Consider the following 21,241-nt stretch of genomic DNA (forward strand, 5'->3'; position numbering starts at 1 on the left):
CCCCTCCTTTCCCCCTCCGCCCCCCCCCCCCTTCCATTTAATGGTCGCGGCTTTCCTCCGGATCAGTGTAACTGCGAGCCGGCGCTCCGCGGGTCTGCCCGGCTGCGGTGTGACACCAGGGCACTTCTCCCGCAATTCGTACTCCTCCCGCAGCTCGTTCTCCTCACGCTTCTCATCTCAGCAGAGGTGAGGCTGCCTCTCGTCTCTGACCGTCATAGATCTGTGTTTCAGTCCAGGGTGGTGAGGGTTACCTTTCTGTGGCTCATTTGGGTGTCCGCAAGAAAACAGTGTTTACACCTTTATGAAAATCAGTTTTTACCAAAATGTTAATGTGGACGAGTATTCAGGTGTTTGTTTATGTAAAAAGAATCAACACGAGAGCATGTAATGGATTACGGCTTATTGATCTGAAATGTGAGCTGCAAAGCCGTTCTTTATATGACTAGAATATGGCATGAATCACGTGAAAAATACCAGTTCCTATAGAAACGTATTAATATGTTTATGTAGCTAATTTTAAACTGAGATAGACAGATGATTACATCTTATGTTCTCTGATAATAGGGCTGTACTATATGCTATTAGTGTGAAGTGTAGTACAATGTGTTTGTGTGTGTTTGTTCATTTTATACTTAATAATACTAAAAGTAAAAAACATTTTTAATCAACATGAGGACTACACCAAGTATTTGGTTGACAATTACTCTGAAACAAGACCAAGTAATTCTCATTTATTTATTGCTTAAAGATTTATAATACTGTTTGAGTATAATATCATTTATAGATTATTTCCATTTTATAAAAGGCTAATATACTATAATATAGGTCTAAGTATAATATAATATTATATAATACAATCTAATATAATGTAATATAATAAAGGAACATTAAATTCTGTATGGTGTATGAAGTGAATGTCAGAGTTTGACCATCAGCAAATGAAAATATTAAGGATAGAGGTATGATTTCAACACACGGTAAGAGGATCAATGTTCCAGGCAAAGCTGTACATCTATAAACAACCATCAGACAGACACATAACATAAAAGATGCTAAAAGATGTTTAATAGAGGAATGGCACCTTCAGTGTAAATATGGCTGTTCAGCATCACATCAGGTGACATCATGTCTTCCTGCAGACCCTGTAGAGGCAGCTAAGATGTTAGGGTTGCTCCCCTCTCCTCGGCAAAGATCCCAGCATGCGGTGGCTTTCTCAGGCTGATGTTGCCTGTCAGTCTTCCTAAAAACCAAACAGATATTATAACCGAAGAGCATTACAGTGCTAACAGGCTGTGTCCGTTACAGTATCGCAGACTCGGTCACGATGAGGCAGCTAAGCGAAAATCCTTGCTTATCACTCAGTTATCCATAGCGGCCTTTTGTCGGCCTCCACTGGATGACTATTTATAGCCGACAAACCCCGTCAGGTGTTAATAACGTACCAGGAGTGTTAATAGCGATTTGTTCCACGTAGAAATGAAGGCCATGTTGAAGAAATCTCTGTATTTTTAGTGTTTGGATGTTTTTATTCCAGTTTAGGAGCAAATTAACAAGATTCACAGAACACAAATGGACAATCAAGGCCTTAAAAACGAACTGGCTCTAGATGAAAATTGCATTAATTATCTCCCCCCAATAGAATGTGCTGGAACAGTGGACAGTCGGCTGCTGGGAGCTGGGGAGGTTTATATTGTGCAAGATAATCAGGTCCCTATTTGAGCAGCAAAATATGTATAAGTCCAGATGTGGCATGTCTTTGATTCGCCTGTGCTTTCAGCAGACCCAGCAGGGGTGTTCTAAGAAGCTGCTCCCAGTGCCTTGTGGGTAAATGACCTATGTGGACTCCCGGAATCGCATTCATGACGCGATTAGGTGGTTGTCCTCTGCTTAGAAGCGACTTGCAGCTCACAGCTGATCCTATGTTTTATATGTGTATGTGCATTTAAGGCTGCTTGCTGTTCGCCAGTGTCACTGTTGCACTTTGAGTTGTCTTTACTTACCCAGTTTCTACTGCATCTTCTTTTGAATGATGCACTTTTGATCACCAGCAAGCGCAGACATCGTACATTGTCCAGAATGTGTCCTCAGAACTTGGTGGCCATGTTTTTCACATTGCCTGGAACATCAGAAAATAAAATGTCATGGACTTACTTGCTCTGGAAGTAAGTATGTTAACAAAAAGAATCTAAATAGCTTTTTTTTAATGCGGGTGGGGGTGCCTATGTCTTCTCAGAGCCCTTAAAATGACACTTTTTTACGAATATGAAACAGCACAATCGCTTTTTGTAACACATGGATCTTCCAGGGAAGATCAGACTGGGTCGAATGACTATTTCAGAAAGGCGGTGCTCGCTGCCGCCTTCATCTGCAGCCTACGATGCCCCCACCCCTTATCTCCCTCTGCTCCATCTGCCCCTGACCTTCTCACTGACCTGAGGGTTTCATTTTCCCCCGAGAAACGCGAGGTGATGTGTGGATTTGTTTCTTTTTTGTTTATCAAACAGCGAGACCTTTATGTAAAATGGATGTTTGAGAGCATTTCTAAGAAGCCTCTCAGTCTGTGAATGCATAGAGCCGATCATGTGTGCCCCCCCCCATCCCCCCGTAGCTGATTTCCCTGTTTGCTTTTTGCCAATATCTCACTGCGCATGAAAAATACCAACAAGCTAAGAAAATTATTACATATTTTGCCTTGTTGAGAAAATTCTGCTCTTTCTGATGTTGTCTACAAAATAATAACAATCAGAAGAGTTACTTCAAAGATGTTAATGACTGATTCCAATTTTTATTTGACAGTTTATTGTTTATGGTGATTTTAGTCAAAAACAACATTTTCCGAAAAAAATATCATCATTGTCAATTTAGACAATTGGCATTTTAATGTTGTACAGTATTGCACTAAAACAATAATTTTTTTATTTAGTCACAATAACTAACAATTTAATAGTGTTGTCTTTATTTATATCTAATTAAGATTCCGTGTTATTCCATCGATATAATGACAATTTCTGCAAATAGGGAAGGTAATTTGTACAATAACAATATTTAATTTAATGTTCATATATAACTAAAACTAGAGCAACTATGAATACAAGACAATTCCAAGCATATGTAAATATGTAACTAAAAATTAAGAAGAACCTTAACGGTATTTATTTTCTTTCTACGTAAATATTTAAAATACAACCAATATATTTAATAGAAAATTTAAGCTCAAACTAAATAATAAACTATAAAAAATAAAACTGTTAAGGCAAAAGAATTTGTTTTTAATTGTTGCATGTCATAATAATGGTGTATTACAATTGAAGAATTGAATTTATTGCATATCTATAACTATACATATTAGAGATATTACTACATTTAATATAAATGGCTCAAATTTATGTAATTGTTATTTTGTCATTTCACGTTTGAATAAAAAGAATATGTTTGAAAATTTTTAACAATCAGCAATAGTTCAATTTTTTCTGATGAAACGGTGTGATCAGTGAACCTACTGTTATTTTATATTGTCATACATTAAATGAATAGTGCTGTGAATGATGGTGGCATTTTAGATAAAGATAATAGTGATTTATGACTGGCATAAATAAACTGCAGAGCTTTAAAGATATAGATAGATGTAGGCATACAGTGTAGCTTTTATTTCCTTTCCTTCCTGGTGCTGGATCAGGTCGGGATTCTCACACGTCCTCCTCCCGTCTGAGCCGCAGCTCCTAGTCGAGGCCTTAAACAGCCCCGCGCTGCTCCCATTGTGTGGCTATCAGGGCGCTAGGAATTGTGGGTAATGCCTCCACACGCAAAACAGAGCGCGAAGCTGTGCAGATCACCCAGCGAGGCGATAGTATCCGTGAAGTGAGTGGGAAAATCCCTCAGCTGACAGGCGTGATACGAATAAAGCCAGTATGATGCATGCAATTATACTGATAGTTGCTGACAAAATGAAATGATCAAAACAGTGGCCAATGCTGCATAGTTTGATCGTTACTATTGAAAAAATCATTCGTTATTTGTCATAAGCACATTTTTTGGAATTGTTTAAAAATAACCTGGAAACTCCATATCATGTATAGATAGTAAATTGTATATATTTTAGATGTTATTCTTATTATTTGTCTGTGGTAGAATAAAATTTATTTTGTATAAATTGCACTCTCTGACTATGATTGCATCATTGTGTATTCTACTTGATTTCCGATTTGTCAGATGCAAAAACAATCAAGCTGGTAAATCAAACCTCTCTTTGGATACACCGATAAATCGTCATAATTTGTTTACTGATGTTAAAGTGTTTCATATCGATCGTTCACGCTTCTACACAGCAGAAATGTTCTAAAGGATATTTCTGTTGTACCAGCTGTCAAAATATTCATAATTAACTAACTTGCCCTTCAAATTTTGCAGTATCTGTTGTTTGTATTCAGTGTAGTATAACATTAAGAAATATTTACCATTATGAAAATATCCTATGAAGTGAACGTTATCTGTCTGTCAGAAAATGATCATTTGCTTTTCTGGACATTTACATACACGATTTACAAAAGATTTTTAGCAACTGATTGATTGAAAGGCTCCAGAATAGTTGATTTGACTGCTTTTTTATTTTAGGGATTTTGAATGTTTGATTTTTAGGTAATTTTGGAACTCATAGAATTTTTTGCATATATAAAAAACTCTATTTATTTCTAATAATATTGTATCTTTTTCCCATTCATGATATTTGAATTAATTCCACTTCCTTTTTACCCATAATAGTGTACCAGAGAAATGTTTGCAAGATGGATTAATGACTGGATGGATTTCTATTGATAATAAATCGGTATGCTTCTGTCATTATGACACAGTATCGTCTTTCACACAGCATTCAGTGGGTCTATGGATATTATGTTTAATGGTATATAGTCTTACATTATTGTGTTTTATAGCTAATGGGTAATATAAAAAAACAAGAAAACAAGCCTTATGGAATGATAAAGAAAACTTAAATTTAATGTTCATATATAACTATAAGATTTTTGTTGTCTTGGGTCCTGGATAGTGTGTTATTTCTCTCAGTCTCTCTCTCTCTCTCTCTCTCTCTCTCTCTCTCTCTTTCTCTCTCTCTCACACACACACACACATCAAACACTGCTGTGACACAATGAGACGTATTTGTCTTTTTGAGATATTATTCCATTTAAAATTTTCTTCCTCTTGTTCATTCCTGATTTCTCTAGATGTTAGAATGTGCCCGCGTGTTTAATTAACAGCGAACGGTCAGTGATTCTGCGCTGTATGCGGGAAGAACAGTGCCGATGCGGTCACACTGTCCGCCAGCTGGTCGCATTTTGTGTGGTGCTGGGGAGAGGGGTCAAATGAAATGAAAACTGCTCATTTCAAGACAAAAATGGCCATCCTAAGAAAATCTGGTTCGTGACCCTTTGAAAAAAGCTGAACAAGTAGTAAGGTGAGTAGGCGCGTATAAAAATGTCAGATGCAACCGTAAAGAGCATGTAACTAGAGCTTAATGGTGACTGACTGGAACAGGAGGTGACTGATCATGGTCCAGTGATCGGGCTGTTGGAGGCAGAGGGCCGATACGGACGATCGCCTCAGTGCACGGGACCGTGCCACTGCGCTAGTGTCTGCTCAGACGCCGCCCTGCTGGCCAGTATAGGAGAGATCCTGTCAGAGAAAAACTCAGGATCGCGTGTGGGGGTCCTCAGAGTCACATGACCGTACAGGTTTGGCTCAGTGGTTTCCCAGCCGATTCCTGTCCTCACTGTTTATTTGCATAAGTGCATGGTTATTTTTTTTTCCAATTAACTAATAAGCCTTCCTGTCGAAATGACATCATTTGTCAGATTGTTTTGGCTGTCTTTGTTTTACATTGTGTCCTCTTCTCCCCAAATCATATGGTATTTTAAACATTTTTGACTTTTTGTAGGAGAGTAATGGTACTAAATAGGAGAATGTAATACATATGCAAAAAAACACTGACATTGAAAGACGATGACATCAAAAAGGCCCATTACCCAGTACTGATGATTGACAAGACTTCTCATTCTAGTTATCTGAAAAGACGAGACATTTCTCCCTTATTTGTGATTTTAGTACCGCAGGAATTGGAAATAAGCAGATGACAAAATGACAGAACACAAAACAAGTCATTACTGGTTGTTTGGTATCACCTTTGTTATGATTTGTGTTTTACAATTCCGGGTTTATTTGCTGTAATAAATCAGCGTTATATCACAGTGAAGGATTTCGGGTTGGATCCCTGCATGTCACTGACATTAGTAAAGTTAGTAAAGTGCTAGTTTTTATCCAGCTGTGTGCAATTTGCATGCGATTTTTTTTTTATCTCAGAAGAAAGATCTGCCAGTCTCCTTGAGTTAAGTTCTTAGTCTGAATGATGCGGCAGATCTGGCATCTAGAGAAGTAAGTCAACTTACAAAATTCATAATGCAAGCTGCAAGTAGGTACCTCCCATGTCTATATTGTTCATGGTGTGATTCTTCATGACGAGAGCCGGTGCTTACTTGTGATTTATTGACTGCAGTACTATGCTGGAAAAGATACCTGGCCATCTTCGTTCACACACACACCCATCTGCCCGTGTCCATTCCTGCCCCTGCAGACTGGGGGGGGGGGGGGGGGGGGGGCAGCCCCAGGACAGCCTAAGTCACACTGCCAGAGTGTGGATTTAGGAGTTTTTGGCTGAATGGAGGGCAAGGGTATACAACCTCATGAGCACACATGTTGGTTTAAGGACACCTCTTCCTTTCAGAGTGAGAGAAAGAAGCCCCGCCCCTTAGCATGCAGCGCCCATTCAGGCGTGTCCCCCGGGAGCTTGCACACACACAAAGCTCAGGCTAGCCAATCACATTGCGACCCCGTCTGTGACTTCAGCTCAGCACCAGATAAATCAGCGCTTTCAGCTTGCAGGGAAACCTGTGACTCGCACACTATGTTTGAAACCAGCATAGGTGCATAATCTTATAAGGTTTATTTTTACTGCACTGGCTTTTCTGACTAGATTCTTTGGGGAGTATTTTTCACTCCCCTTGTTCTCAGTCATAGGGCTTTGGCTACCATTCACATTAGGACCAGGGATTCTGTGGATATGAGTTAGCTCTCTGCAGTAGGACGACAGACAGTAGTCACTATGGGGAAAATCCACACTATTTATACTGGAACAACATAAGGATGTGAATCTTCACCACACTCTACCCAAGCTAAACATTACAGGAACTTACTAATCAGGAACCTAGGGCACAGAGCTGAAAGCGAAACGAAGGCGTCAACAGAAGGTCATTCTAGTTACAAATGTGTTTATTTTTATTAAAATGATCACAGGATGGACACAAGAAAATGATGTATTTGATAAGAGCTTGTCTTATGTTAGAAGTAGGTAAAAAAAACAAACAATTATTTCAAATCTTTAAAAACTGACATTCGTGTCTTTGAAAAGTTCAGTGGTTTTCAACTGTATACCGGCCACCTTTCCTTTAAACAATCCAGAGACTATAAAGACCGGCTTTGCTGAATAGATGACCTCAAAGCAAGCAGGTTACATTGTTACTTGCAAAAGCCGCATGCTAATTCACGTCATGTGTGGGGAAACCCCCGGCGACGATGGGGGCACACTGCCGAAGCTGGATTTCGCGCAGTGATGTGTACAAACACAGCAACAGATCGACAGCAATGAAAGAGCTAATGAGTTCTAAATGTTAGAAAAAGCTTCCTGCCTGCACATGCCAAAGGAGCCTGGTCACTATACCCTGGCGAGGAAGGAAAAAATGAAGTTAAATCTAAGCCTTTTGTTTACTTAAATTGTGTGAACAATATTTTTGTCATGAACCTTATAAAATTTTATATGAAAAATATTTTTATCCTGAATAAATCATGTTAAGTCTTATGTGGGAATTGTAAAAAATAACAATATTTGTTTATATAGATTTATTTTCTAGATTACATATTTGCAAAAAGAATCCAATAATAATGATTAATGTTAATGAATATTTCACTGAAGAGCCATATAAAATAATGATAAAATTCCAGATGTCAACTACATAGGTAAAATTTATGTTTATTGTTCAAATCAAGATTTTTTTTAATAATAAAACAGAGGCACTGACCTTGGTGAGCTCAAGGTCAGCTACAGCCATGAACTTCAGCATTTCTGTAAACTTGCTATAATTAATGCTCATAGCTGGTGAGCTGAGGCTAGCTGCTGTGTACAGAATAGATCACAGCATCATTAGCAGCTGCTGCTAACCTGTAAGATGGACTCAGCATGAGTGTTGGTGCTAAACAACACTGCCTCATTGGGCACCATTTTGTGGTCCATAGTTTTAGCCCTTTACCTTGAACATGAGCTGTTGACCAAAAAAAAACCACCCCAACATTGAAAGGCTGTCTGTCTCAGTCACTGTTCCACAATATGGGGGTGGGAGGATTAAAAACCTTGAGTTATCTTGACACCGTGAGCTTTATAGAAATCAGGAAAGGACAGAGTACAGCAAAGGAAGTGACATCACACCGCATGTTTACATTTCTCTGAGAAAAACGGGACTGTTCTTCTCAGGAACGCCTAGCATAATTGTGAAAAATAACTCGCCTAGTACAGCTTTTGAATTAATTGTGATATTATTACAGTCGCACAGCCTCCATTTTATTTCCAAATGTTTTGTGTATTTTTCTGTGCTTGTGTACAGAAATGTCAAAATTATTTTTTTTAATAGTTTTGTTTGTATCCACATAAAAAAATCTGTTCCCTAATAATGACATTGAATGTCAGTCAGGGGAAGCATTTTCATGTTGTAACTATTCTCTTCAGAATATAGTATATAGAAACATCCTACTGGTTAGATATACGTCTTTTCAAAAAGCGGACATGAAATTTATCATTATTTTTGCATGCATTGCAATACACACACACACACACACACACATATACAATTTCATAAGCTTTGTTTATACATTTAAAAACTCCACTGTTTACGTGGATCACGTGCATCTTGTCATCAGAAATTTGTTTTTACTATGCAAAAATTATAGACATAATGAACTTGCTAAATATTAACAGGGTTAATATATATTACACACAAAGCAGTAGGGAATTATATATTGATTTAAAAAAAACTTCTAGAGAAAATAAAAGAAATCAGAGAAATTGTTTTATGTAAAACTCCCCGAATGGTATGAAATGAAAAATCTTTCTCTTATGTTAATACAATGCGAAAGGTCCTACGCTATACATGCACCATTACATAAATGTCAAACTCTCCATCGTCCTGACACTTCAGTGTCGCAGCGCCATCATATTTCCTGCGCTTTTTGTCTAAGTGGCCGTATGAGCATTTTTAAGCAGTAAAAAACTGTACTCAGCCGCTCAGCAGCAGCTCCCGAGTCTATTCCTCCTCTAAATTTAGCTACACAAGAAGGCAATGGTCCCCTTGTATTCTCCAAAGCAACGGCATCTATGCTTGGCATGCAGACTTCGCAGTTGGTACTCTAAAGCACCCCACGTGATTTAGGACTAGATAACACTAAACCAGTTAGTAAAGATCAGATTGCACGTGACGCAGCTGGCTAGTAATTCACAGCATGGAAAATTCTTCAGAAAATAGCAACGATAATGTGAATAACAAATGTACAGCATATTGTTAGGCTTCTCGTTAGTCATTTCTTAAAAGGAGTTTTAAAAAAACTCAATATAATCGCAGTATTTACTTTATGAATCTCTTTACACAAAATCAATTCAATATTCCTAACACTGTTCTCTAAGACAAAAAAAAAATCACGATACTCATCTGAATTGTTAATGCTTTAACTAGCTGTTACTACTCCGCTAAGCTTAAAAATCGACTTAAACTTCGGAGGGGGCGAAAATGCAATGCAGCTATCTACAAAAACGTTTCTGAAGTTGTTTTTGTGCGTTAAGCAGAGCCCGCTGCCCCTAGTGTTGCAGCCTTTGCTTATTTGCACAGATCCGTCCGGTAGTGGCTCGGCTGCGCAGACCCGCGTGCACCCGCACCTACCCCCAGCCCCACTCCCAACATCCTTCTCACGAAACGGCTCACATTCCAACCTAATGAATAGGTACCTCGCCGTCACTCCGGTCGCTGTATCACTGCGCGCCTTCTATTCTCCACTGTCACTCTTTATTTGCGGTTCCTCAGGACAAATCCACGCAGCCAATGCATCTTTACATCTCACATTCTGCTATTTCTATGGGGGAAATTACATTTAGCAGGTTTTTATCTTCACGGTAGGGTGACTACTTTTTCTTAAAGGCGGCAGGATACACGGACCACAAAGTAGCTATAACAGCTCGAGCCGTGCACCGCCATCTTAGATTGATCCGTGTTGTTCCAGCGGCTTTCGAGGAGAACAGCTGTGGAGTCGAGCCGCTGTTCCCCTTGTGTTGTTTACACAGTTTTGGCTTAAACTTTGCTTACAACGTCGGCAGTAAGCAACTCGCGGAGGAGACGGATATATCGCCGTGTCTCAGGTACGCCCCGGCTGCCGGGAAACGCCGACTTGGAGTTTTTTTTCTTTTATCTTCTCCAGCCGTTACGGTAAACGCATCGGAGATGCCTGCCATACTCCCCCAATTAGACACACCGTGATAATCTACACTTTTTATTTGGTTACGCATTAACCAGTGAATCTGGGTGCCTTTGGCAGTCGACTGGCGCTCGGTGGGGTGAGTGTGGAGAAACTCGGCCACCGTGGGCAGGACGCGGCGCTCTGTCCGCTTACTTTTCACCAAGATCCGGCTCCCGTCTCGTGTGCGGAAGCCGCGTTGCCGGCGGCACCCAGCGCCGCGTTCAGAACTGGATGAACTGGCCGTCGGTCGGAGGTTAGTGGGCAGCAGAGCGAAGCTAGAGGACCGCTGAAGTTTCGTCTGAACGGCCGGACTCATTGTTCCCGTCGGGTTTGGGCTTCGACGGCCGGTTCGCCTGCTTAGGCAGCTGCCTTCTGGGTATTTATTGTCGCCTCACCGCATCCAGCCTCCACCCCTCTGTCCGGCCCCGGGGTGGTCGCGGCGGCGCACTGGAAGCGAAGGCCACGGCTGCGGGTCCTGGCTGTGGGGGTGGGAAGGAGAGGGAGGGAGCCTGGGGGAGGTGCGAGTGTTTTTTTTTTTTTTTAGTTTTCCTTTCCCCACTGAAACCAGACTTGCTAAGTTAAGAGACGGAAAGGTCCGATCCAGATCGACCATGCGGACGACTGCGGAGCCGCCGCCGTCTATCGGAGTTTAACGTGGGATTGGTGCGACTGGCCGCAGCTCTCCCGGCTTGTGGATCTGCAGATTTACGGGGTGTCGGGCGGAATGGCTTTCTGCCCTCCCTTTCTGGGCTAGTGATAGCCTTTCTGTCTGCATTTCTTCCCGTTTTCAGGACTCCGAGTTCCCTAGATGAACTCCATCTCAGTGTCCGGGCTGTTTTAAGAACATTGTGTCGAGTCTGTTTAACATGCCCAACTCTGCTTGGTTATGACCCCCAAGCTGGGTGGTGTTTATGAGGCTAGGGTTCGGGTCAGGGTCTTACGTTTAACACTTATCCGGCCGCCTCATCACAGACTCTTTTCTCCTCCCAGACTAAACTAGCCTGCACCAGCTTGGTGATAAGTCTAACTTTGTAGTTAATCAGTGTTAACTGGTTTGCATATATAGCTACACCTTGCCCAAGGTAAACAAGCGCAAGTTTCTCTCTGATTTCCTCACCGGCGTCTGCGTGGGCGTGTTTGTGTTTTTTCGTCTTACTGCGTTAGTTTCACTCGCTGTTTGACCAGTTTAACCAGAGATCGTTTAACCAGGTGCAGCTTAAGCCTCAGGAAATGGGAGCAGCTGCTTGGAAAAATCTGCATTTTTCTAGCGCTTATCTCAACATGCTTGCATTGCCAGGAGTGGAAATAATTGAGTTTTTTTGTGGTCGTTTCTTGTGCTGTAATGTGAGCCTGAGTTTGCGGTTATAAACGCAGAATAACACTGACATTATAAATGTTAAACCAACCACGACCATGATTATGCTTTGGACATAAATGGTTCCCAGCATCACTTCTGAAGGTTGCTCTAGCGCATGTAATCTTTACCAATATTCACAGCTCTGTAGCGTCTTTTCTCAGTCCTATGCTTTGAATCCCCTGGAACTAAACAATATATGCATTTATGAATTTGCTGCAGAAACTGGTGGGGCACCTTGCTATTAGACTGGGCTCCCAGTTTTTGGTGTGTGGTGTTTTCTGTGGGACTGAGCTGAGTATCGCAACGTGAGATTTGTTGGTTAGATTACTTGTCAGATTTAAGGTACCCCAGTTTAAATTTCTTTGTTCACTTGCATTTCACCCAGACTATCCTAAATCCGACAAGTTATCTGTCTGACAATTCTCATTTTGTGATACAGGCTTCAGATCCGCATGATAAACTTTAATCTCTGAGAGGAAAATGTGAAATGCAACATGGATTTTGGTGAGGCACCACCTTTAAGTGTACTACTCTCAATTGGATCATTTAGCGTAACAGTAGATGATAATCTGTTGTGTGACTGTCCAGCCTCTTCTGTCTGTTCTGCCTTTATGAAGCTCTCCTGGTCTGATGATTCTCTGGTGCGCTTGGTGCTGCAAATGCAGCCTGGCCTACCAAATGCAGTATAATTGTAATTCAGTTACTCGTTGATATGCCAGTGAGACTTATCAGTCTGTAGTCCCAAAACAAGGTGGTTTTCATACTGACCTTTCACCCTTTCTGCTGGTTGGCTGCCCTTATGCCTTGTTCTTGTTGCTCGTATATGGTGTTGGACTTGGAATGTGTGGTTACAGGCTTATGCTGCCTTGGTGTGACTGCACTCCCACCTCCCTCTTGGGACTAGACCGTGGAGATGGGTGTCTGACGGGCTAATAGTCTTCTACTTTTGCTTCTGCTATTAGGTTTCATTTGGGATTTGAACACTGCTCATCTCAGGTATGTAATTCTTAACTTGCCATTTGGGCTAGTTTGACATGGCTATCCATAGTAGTTTTGATGTCCGAATCTCAGATTTTGGGTACGGGAGACAAATAAGAGGGAATTGGTGTTATGTGATCAGCATCCTGCTCCTTTTGTGATGCAGAATGGAAGCAACCACTTAGTGTGTTTGGATTCTCAGATATTGAATTTAACCCAGAAATGGTCTCCTGGTCGGGATCTATTCTGAAAAATGCCTATGAGGGCAAATGAAATGCACAGTTTAATTGGTCAAAAAATTCTCTAGTATGCAGTGGATAGCAGGCATCTATACTACAGATATGCTTCATCTGTTTAGATTAAACTGCACTTTGTAGATCTAAACTTGGGGAGCAGTACATTCTGGCTACCAAAGCTAGTGGAAGGGCTATGAAATATTTATGCAGTGTCTGGGAAAGTGATGTGCCGCGCTGTGCCAATTGCTTAGAGTCAGGCTGTAGAGCATAATTGGGCACTGACTCAATGTGTACATTCGTTTCCACCGTCGCACAGTCCTGTCAGAATCGCCTTGCTCAGTACACTGACATTGTAGCTGCAAGCACCAAATATTTCTCTGGAACTCACTGTTTTGCAGTCGTGCTGCCTGGGTCTCGTCACGCAATTCTGGGATCCGCTTAAAGTGAGATTGTTGTGCAGCGCAGTTAAATTGGCAGAAGCAGATCAGCTGTAAAGTCCCAGTCTGCTCTAAGGGGCTCTGTGATTAAGTTCCACTCTGGACGTAGCTACCACTTGCTGTTTAGCTTTGGTCTGCGGTGCTGAAGAATGCAGCTCCATTGATTTGGGCGTCTCTGAAGGCACAGGGTGTCAGTATCACTCTGACGGTTGGAAGCTTCATCCTGTCTCTCGGTGCATTTATTGAACATTTACTTTAATGTTAGAGACATCTGCATTTTATTACTGTAGTATACAGACTGTTCAAGGTTTTCTTTCTGCAATTTATGTTATGAGTGTGGTCATTGCGCATGATCTGAAAAGCACCCCCAATTGATTGTGGTTTTTCTTGAAACCGCCTTTTCAAATCTGTGTGTTGGGTGTATACTGTTCACCTTCTTGGCACATCTGCGTATCGATCGAAGCCTCATCGCTTTCCCAGCCTTCTTCGCCCACTGAATCCTCAGGGCGGTGTGTTCGTGAGGATAATGTCCATGTGTTTTGGAACCTCTGCATCACTTATGCTTCCTTGGTGCTGTGAATGGCTTCACGCTGTCAGCTAACATTTCTGTAGTTATGCTTAATAGGTCATGTGCAAGTGAACTATTGTTGGCTCAGGGGCCCAAGCCGCTCCACATCAAGCTTGTATGAGAACTGGATCGCAGTTCTCACCCCAGCACAGTGCAGCTAACAAATTAACGCTACCAGCATTCGTGCACTGAGTCTGTCCATGTGTCATTATAGTCCATATGCAGGGGCCTGCAGGAGAGTGGTGTCCTTCACTCTTACTTGATGTGGCAGATTCTCCATTAAGGAACCATTTTAGGCCCCATTTTGGGTTCCAGGCTTTTCTATTGTAATTGAATGCTCTGTTGACAAAAAAAAATCTGTAAAATGGCCTGGTCATAGGTGGCTGGGTATCCTGGACTTTCTCAGAATGGGGACAGCTGGGAGATGTTCCGTAGCCATGAGGGGTGTGCAGTGCTTGCACTCTGTGTGGCCAACATGAGCAAAACTGGCGGTCACACTTTTCCTTCCCTACCTCCACTGTTGGCAGCGGTCCATGAAAGCCAAGGGAAATATTTGAAAAGGTTCATTTTCACCATGTCGGGATTTAAGAAATGGATACTGTGAACACATTCAAAAATTTGCCTCCTGTTGGTGATAAAATGATGGGCTTAATGGGGATTATTGAGGTAATCGCAGGCTAGCACTGTTTGAAGGTTATGATCTTGGGGGTGTTGGGTATGTAAGGCTTAAATGTCTCCCTGGCGCAAAGTGGCACATCTCTGTGGTTTGCTTGGTGACATGCTGCAGGTGGCAGGCCACGTATTACACAGGAGCGTCCCAGATACATCTGCCCAGAAACAAGTTACATGACTTAAATATGACATGTTGAAGCAATTTGGCTGTTGCACATTTCATAATACCCGAGCTGGGGGTTTCCCATATTCATGTCCGTATTTGAAGCTCTCGAGTTCCATTTGAAGACTTTGAAGTCCTTATTTCTGTCGGTTTCGTGTAAGTAGCTCTTTACCTCTTGGAATTGATGCACCCATGTGGTATCAGGCCAGTGTTACCCATGTTGACCCTTTTAGGACATTGACGTTCACAGCAGTGTACCTTGATGGGATGATGGCTCCTTCCTCCATTTGGGTAGTGGAGATCTGAGGTTCTGTAGAGATAAGCTTGTGTATTTGGTGCTCTCTGCATATAGATCCCAAAGCAGGCTCATAAAGCCTGTGGTTTAGCCTGTTATATAATCATAAGGGGAGGGGGATTACATAAGCAAACATTGGCTTTTTGGCTGATAAATTCTGTGACCCATTTTTTTGTTTTGATATATTAAAGTGGGTCTTTCAGATGACATGGCATGTGGTAACAAACCTTGTCTGTTTTTGTGAAGGTTTGACTGAGGCTGCTAATTTTACTTGGTTCTGTACTGCCATTCTTCCCTGAATAAACTTGACCCTTTACAAAATGGCTTGGTGGATTTTAAATCAGAGAACAGGACTTATGAACAGTGTGCTTTGCTGGGATGGTAGCATAAAGGAGAGGGGAGAGCCGAGCAGTGTGCCACCATCTTTGTCTTAGATTGGCAAACTGGAGGCCTGCTAGTATAAACGAGCTCCATGACTAATTTCTGCTAGCTAATTGGAGCTTTCCTCTGTCTCACTCTGCTGAACATTGTGTAGTGAATGTTGTGGCAGTGCTGCTGCGGAGAACGTTACAGCTGTGTCCTCATTTAATTCACGCAAGCAGTTCAAATTATAACTGAAATCTCTCTCTTGCAGATTAGGACGCTGTGTAGGCAGAGGGTTTTGAAAGGAACATGGCTGCCCAGCGTAAGTGTCTCCCTGTGACTGGTCCTGTGTCCAGATGTTACCATAATTTGATTTCTGCTTAATCAGTGGGTGTCTAAATGGAATTTATTACGATGACCCCCCTATGGATGGTAGGTTTGACAGCCTCTGTTTAAATGGACACTGGGTGGTCTGGCTTCTGCAGCCGGAACAACTGGCTCTGTGCCCATCCATAACATTGATAGGAAAATGCTCCCTGTGCCAAGTGCCATCCGCCCGTAAGTGAATGCATGTGCCCTTTACCAGCTGACCTGATGGAGCTCGACATGGCCATGGAGCCGGACCGCAAGGCCGCCGTCAGCCACTGGCAGCAGCAGTCGTACCTGGACTCTGGCATCCACTCTGGGGCCACAACCACGGCGCCATCCCTCAGCGGCAAGGGCAACCCCGAGGAGGATGATGTGGACAACCCTGGGCTGTACGAGTGGGAGCAGGGCTTCCCCCAGCCCTTTACCCAGGACCAGGTGGCAGGTATGTCCCCCCCAGCCACCCCCTCCTGCTGACCGTAGCCTTGTTTTCCTTGGTTTGCTTTGGCACCTGAGATGCCTGTGCTGACTTCAGCTATGCTACCTTCCAGACATCGACGGGCAGTACGCCATGACCCGGGCCCAGAGGGTCCGTGCTGCCATGTTCCCTGAGACCCTGGATGAGGGCATGCAGATCCCGTCCACACAGTTTGACAGCGCCCATCCCACCAATGTGCAGCGTCTGGCAGAGCCCTCTCAGATGCTTAAGCATGCCGTGGTCAACCTGATCAACTACCAGGATGATGCTGAACTGGCCACCCGCGCCATCCCCGAGCTCACCAAGCTGCTCAACGATGAGGACCAGGTCTGCGGCCCCACCCTTGTGTTCAGCTGCCTTGTGCTGTCTGAATCCCCCCCCCCCCCCCCCACTTAGCCTCTGCTCTTGCCCTTCTCAGGTGGTGGTGAACAAGGCAGCCGTGATGGTGCACCAGCTCTCCAAGAAGGAGGCGTCCCGCCATGCCATCATGCGTTCGCCCCAGATGGTGTCGGCCATCGTACGCACCATGCAGAACACGGGCGACGTGGAAACAGCCCGCTGCACTGCCGGTTCCCTGCACAACCTCTCCCACCACCGGGAGGGCCTGCTCGCCATCTTCAAGTCTGGCGGCATCCCTGCCCTCGTCAAGATGCTGGGGTGAGGGGGGGGTGTTCTCTGCTGCTCGTCCCTCCTATCGGTGGAATGTCTCTACATCCACATTAACAGGGATTTGGGGGGGTGGATTCAGGTCTAGGCTCTGGGCTGACTTCCTGGCAGGCGAGGAACGCGGCTGCAGCCATTGAGACTGCTTCTCTCTTGCAGATCCCCAGTGGACTCGGTTCTGTTTTACGCTATCACAACACTCCACAATCTGCTGCTGCACCAGGAGGGGGCCAAGATGGCTGTGCGCCTGGCCGGGGGCTTGCAGAAGATGGTGGCTTTGCTCAGTAAGACCAACGTGAAATTCCTCGCCATCACAACGGACTGTCTTCAGATCTTGGCATATGGCAACCAAGAGAGCAAGGTAAGGATCCTGTCCTTGATGTGTGGGTGTCCTCCACTCCCCGCCAAAAATAACAATTCTGATGCCTGTATATTTCTTATCCTCAGCTCATCATCTTGGCCAGTGGTGGCCCTCAGGCCTTGGTCAACATCATGAGGACCTACACGTATGAGAAGCTTTTATGGACCACCAGCAGAGTGCTCAAGGTGCTGTCGGTCTGCTCCAGCAACAAGCCCGCCATCGTCGAGGCTGGTAAATGCCGTACTTGTGGAGAACCCTTTGGATCTGTGAGATTCTTCCTTCTACAGATCTTTGGATTAAGGCTTAATTTTTAATTTCAGGAGGTATGCAGGCCCTAGGGCTTCACCTGACTGACTCTAGTCAGCGTCTGGTCCAGAACTGCCTGTGGACCCTCAGAAACCTGTCAGATGCAGCCACCAAGCAGGTACGAAGTCCTGATATGTAATGGGCTCCGTGAGATATCTTCGCCACTTCAGCGAGTCTGTGGATGCTGGTAGACGGTCGCCCCATGTCGTCCTGTGGCTGACTGCTCTGGCCCATCTCCTCACAGGAGGGCATGGAGGGCCTGCTGGGGACGTTGGTCCAGCTCCTGGGCTCCGATGACATCAATGTGGTGACATGTGCAGCTGGCATCCTTTCCAACCTCACCTGCAATAACTACAAGAACAAGATGATGGTGTGCCAGGTGGGCGGCATTGAGGCGCTAGTACGCACCGTGCTCCGTGCGGGAGACCGCGAGGACATCACCGAGCCCGCCGTATGCGCCCTGCGCCACCTCACCAGCCGCCACCAGGATGCCGAGATGGCCCAGAATGCTGTGCGGCTGCACTACGGCCTGCCGGTGGTGGTGAAGCTGCTGCACCCACCCTCACATTGGCCCCTGATCAAGGTACCTCAGCTCTAGGCGTCGAGGGCAGTGGAGACTCCTTTGTGACATGATCGACCCCCTGTAACGCAACCCCCTTCCTTCCCAGGCAACTGTGGGGCTGATCCGTAACTTGGCACTGTGCCCTGCCAACCACGCTCCCCTCCGGGAGCAGGGTGCCATCCCCAGGCTGGTGCAGCTGCTGGTGCGGGCACACCAGGACACGCAGAGACGCACCTCCATGGGTGGTACGCAGCAGCAATTTGTGGTGAGTGCAGCCCATGTCACTGTGTGTGTGTGGGGGGGGGGGACTCTCCCCGAGCTGCCCCGCTGACCTATGCCATTAAACGCAGGAGGGGGTCCGCATGGAGGAGATTGTGGAAGGCTGCACTGGTGCCCTGCACATCCTGGCCAGAGACGTTCACAACAGAATCGTCATCCGGGGACTCAACACCATCCCACTCTTTGTGCAGGTAGGCCCAGGGCAGTGCAGTGCGGGGGTGGGGTCTCTGGTGGCCTGTAAGCCCTGCCCCTCACGATCGGCCCCCTCCTCCCACAGCTCCTGTACTCGCCAATCGAGAACATCCAGCGTGTGGCGGCGGGCGTGCTCTGCGAGCTGGCTCAGGACAAGGAGGCGGCAGAGGCCATCGAGGCTGAGGGGGCCACTGCTCCCCTAACAGAGCTGCTGCACTCCAGGAACGAGGGCGTGGGTGAGTGTGGGGGCCCTTGACCACCTGACGTGGGGGGGCGCTGAGCATGGGACGTGTCTAACAGCCACATGACCTCCCCCTGCTACCTGCAGCCACGTATGCGGCGGCTGTGCTGTTCCGCATGTCGGAGGATAAGCCCCAGGACTATAAGAAGCGACTGTCAGTGGAGCTCACCAGCTCCCTCTTCAGGACGGAGCCCATGCCCTGGAACGAGGTGAGTCTGTCCTGGGGGCTAGTGGCAGCTTCCTGCAGGCTGTGTGATACTGCTCTGTGAAATAAGGTCGCCTCACTGTATTTGGTAGCTCAGAGCTTAAAACGTAGCGTTTTACTGGACTGTAGGGGTTACATTTTGTCCAAGTATCCTGTATAAGTTCATTTACATTTTAAAGAGCTTCCTAAAACGATCAGCATGTGGCAGGGGGATCCATGCATCCAGACCTGTCCAGAGAGGGAGGATGTGGGGTCTCCGTGGTGCTCCGAGCTGCAGGTTACCTTGGCAACTCTTGGCTCTCCTGATCAGTGGCCTCTGTCTTCTCTCCTCCAGACGGGAGATCTTGGACTGGACATGAGCGCCCAGGGAGAGCCCCTCGGCTATCGCTCGGACGGTATGTCAGCATCCGGTGACTGTTATTAATCCACTGCTTAGCTGCGAGTCACTGCTGCAGTGCCTGTGTGTGGGGGAGGGGGGTCTTTTGCCAGTCCCCTCTGCCCAGATTGACTTCACTCGCTCTCTATATTGCTAGCCTGCGGGCACGGCGTGGACTGCTTTGCCTGTGAAGCAGGCAGGGATTTCTGCGCCTCACCGTGTGTCGCTTGTTTAAATGCCTCTAACAGTGTGTGCTTCCCCCCCACCCCACCCCACCCCACACGGCCCGCCTGCAGACCCGAGCTACCGCTCGTTCCACTCGGCCGGCTTCGGGCAGGATGCCCTGGGGATGGAGCCCATGATGGAGCATGACATGGCTGGCCATCACCCCGGTGCCGACTACACGGTTGATGGCCTGCCAGACCTGGGCCACACCCAGGACCTGATTGACGGGCTGCCCCCAGGCGACAGCAATCAGCTGGCCTGGTTTGATACTGATCTGTAAATAAATAACCTTTTTAGGTAAGGCTTAAACACGAGCCACAAGTATACTGGTGTATTTGTTGCATGCCTGTGTGGAGTGTAACTAATCGGTGTGGAGTGTGGAATGCCCCTTCTGCCGTGCTTCCCCCAAGTGACGTGTGGCGCCCCCCCCTTCTCTTCGCAGCCGTATCGTCTGAATAAACTGCATCGTGACTTGGCCTGTAGAGTTGCTGAGCGGTCTTGTGAGGAGAGGTGGGCTCATGTCTCAAAGTGCCTGACGCTAACCAACGCTGAGTTTCCTGTGGGAACAAGCCGGAGAAACGTTTTGTTCTGGTCCTTGCTGGTCGGAGTTTAAACTGCGGTGGATTATTTTTTTGAGTGGAAGAATGCGGCAGAGATGGATTTGAAGGTGGAATTTCAACATCTAGGTGGAATTTCAACATCTAGCCTTGCCTGTCTTTTTTACATTTTATTTTTTTAATGATTCTTCTCACTTGTAATGGTTATGATCTAGCTTGCTTTAAAACCATTTTTTGCAGCAATTTTTATTCCTTTTAACGTCTTGTAGTATTAAGTTATAGTGGTAACGTTCCATCAGTTTCTAAATTTTATCAGTTCATGGTGTAGAACACTAATCAAAAGAATTGTATTCTGAATAAAGTGTTATATTGTGTAGCTTTTGTATAAAACCAGGAATTGAAAATGGTCCAAATATTTTAAAAGCTGAAATGGGAAAACCTTCTGGTGTCAGTCTTGGAGTCCATTTGAGTTGAGGCCAAAAGACCTGATCCTCTTTGGCCTTTGAAGGTAGTTTAAAGATCCCTTAAGTTGTAGCCTGCTGTGCTTATTGGAAACATGGCTGAACAATAAAATGGACTTATTTCAGCTTGGTGCAGTTTTTTTGCTGCATTTGTGTGGAGAGTCTGGTGGATCCTACATGGGGCTTTTGATGACTCCAGCCACTGAAACACAGGCTGAAAATACACACCATAAACCTAAAAGGATTATCTTCTCTGAGCCACTTGCAGCATGGGTGTAAGGAGTGTGTATTCCAAATGACC

General features: G+C 45.0%; 1 protein-coding gene and 1 long non-coding RNA gene across 5 annotated transcripts; one reads left to right on the forward strand and one right to left on the reverse strand.

Annotated features, from left to right (window-relative positions):
* Window positions 1-1,045: 1,045 nt before the first annotated feature.
* On the reverse strand, window positions 1,046-11,304 carry LOC125748585 (uncharacterized). Of its 2 annotated transcripts, none has more exons than XR_007399601.1 (3): window positions 10,753-11,304; window positions 2,001-2,116; window positions 1,046-1,240 (listed from the first exon to the last, which is right to left on the reverse strand). It is a non-coding gene; the product is annotated as an uncharacterized LOC125748585 (long non-coding RNA). The 2 variants fall into 2 exon arrangements; XR_007399600.1 differs by lacking the exon at window positions 10,753-11,304 and adding an exon at window positions 10,094-10,206.
* Window positions 10,343-21,065, forward strand: LOC125748584 (catenin beta-1). Of its 3 annotated transcripts, XM_049024883.1 has the most exons (17): window positions 10,345-10,501; window positions 12,919-12,952; window positions 15,940-15,990; window positions 16,255-16,479; window positions 16,586-16,839; window positions 16,931-17,169; window positions 17,335-17,536; window positions 17,623-17,767; window positions 17,857-17,960; window positions 18,087-18,425; window positions 18,511-18,669; window positions 18,755-18,874; window positions 18,961-19,111; window positions 19,204-19,325; window positions 19,656-19,716; window positions 19,994-20,219; window positions 20,365-21,065. In XM_049024883.1, exons 3-16 carry the CDS (start codon window positions 15,978-15,980, stop codon window positions 20,200-20,202), a joined length of 2,343 nt encoding a protein of 780 aa, XP_048880840.1. In that variant the 5' UTR covers window positions 10,345-10,501; window positions 12,919-12,952; window positions 15,940-15,977; the 3' UTR covers window positions 20,203-20,219; window positions 20,365-21,065. The 3 variants fall into 3 exon arrangements, with proteins under 3 accessions (XP_048880839.1, XP_048880842.1, XP_048880840.1); XM_049024882.1 differs by lacking the exon at window positions 12,919-12,952 and having other exon boundaries at window positions 10,343-10,501; XM_049024885.1 differs by lacking the exons at window positions 12,919-12,952; window positions 19,994-20,219 and having other exon boundaries at window positions 10,343-10,501.
* The last annotated feature ends 176 nt before the right edge of the window (window positions 21,066-21,241 follow it).

This window comes from Brienomyrus brachyistius, chromosome 9 (assembly GCF_023856365.1).
Source record: "Brienomyrus brachyistius isolate T26 chromosome 9, BBRACH_0.4, whole genome shotgun sequence".
Classification (NCBI taxonomy): Eukaryota; Metazoa; Chordata; class Actinopteri; order Osteoglossiformes; family Mormyridae; genus Brienomyrus; species Brienomyrus brachyistius.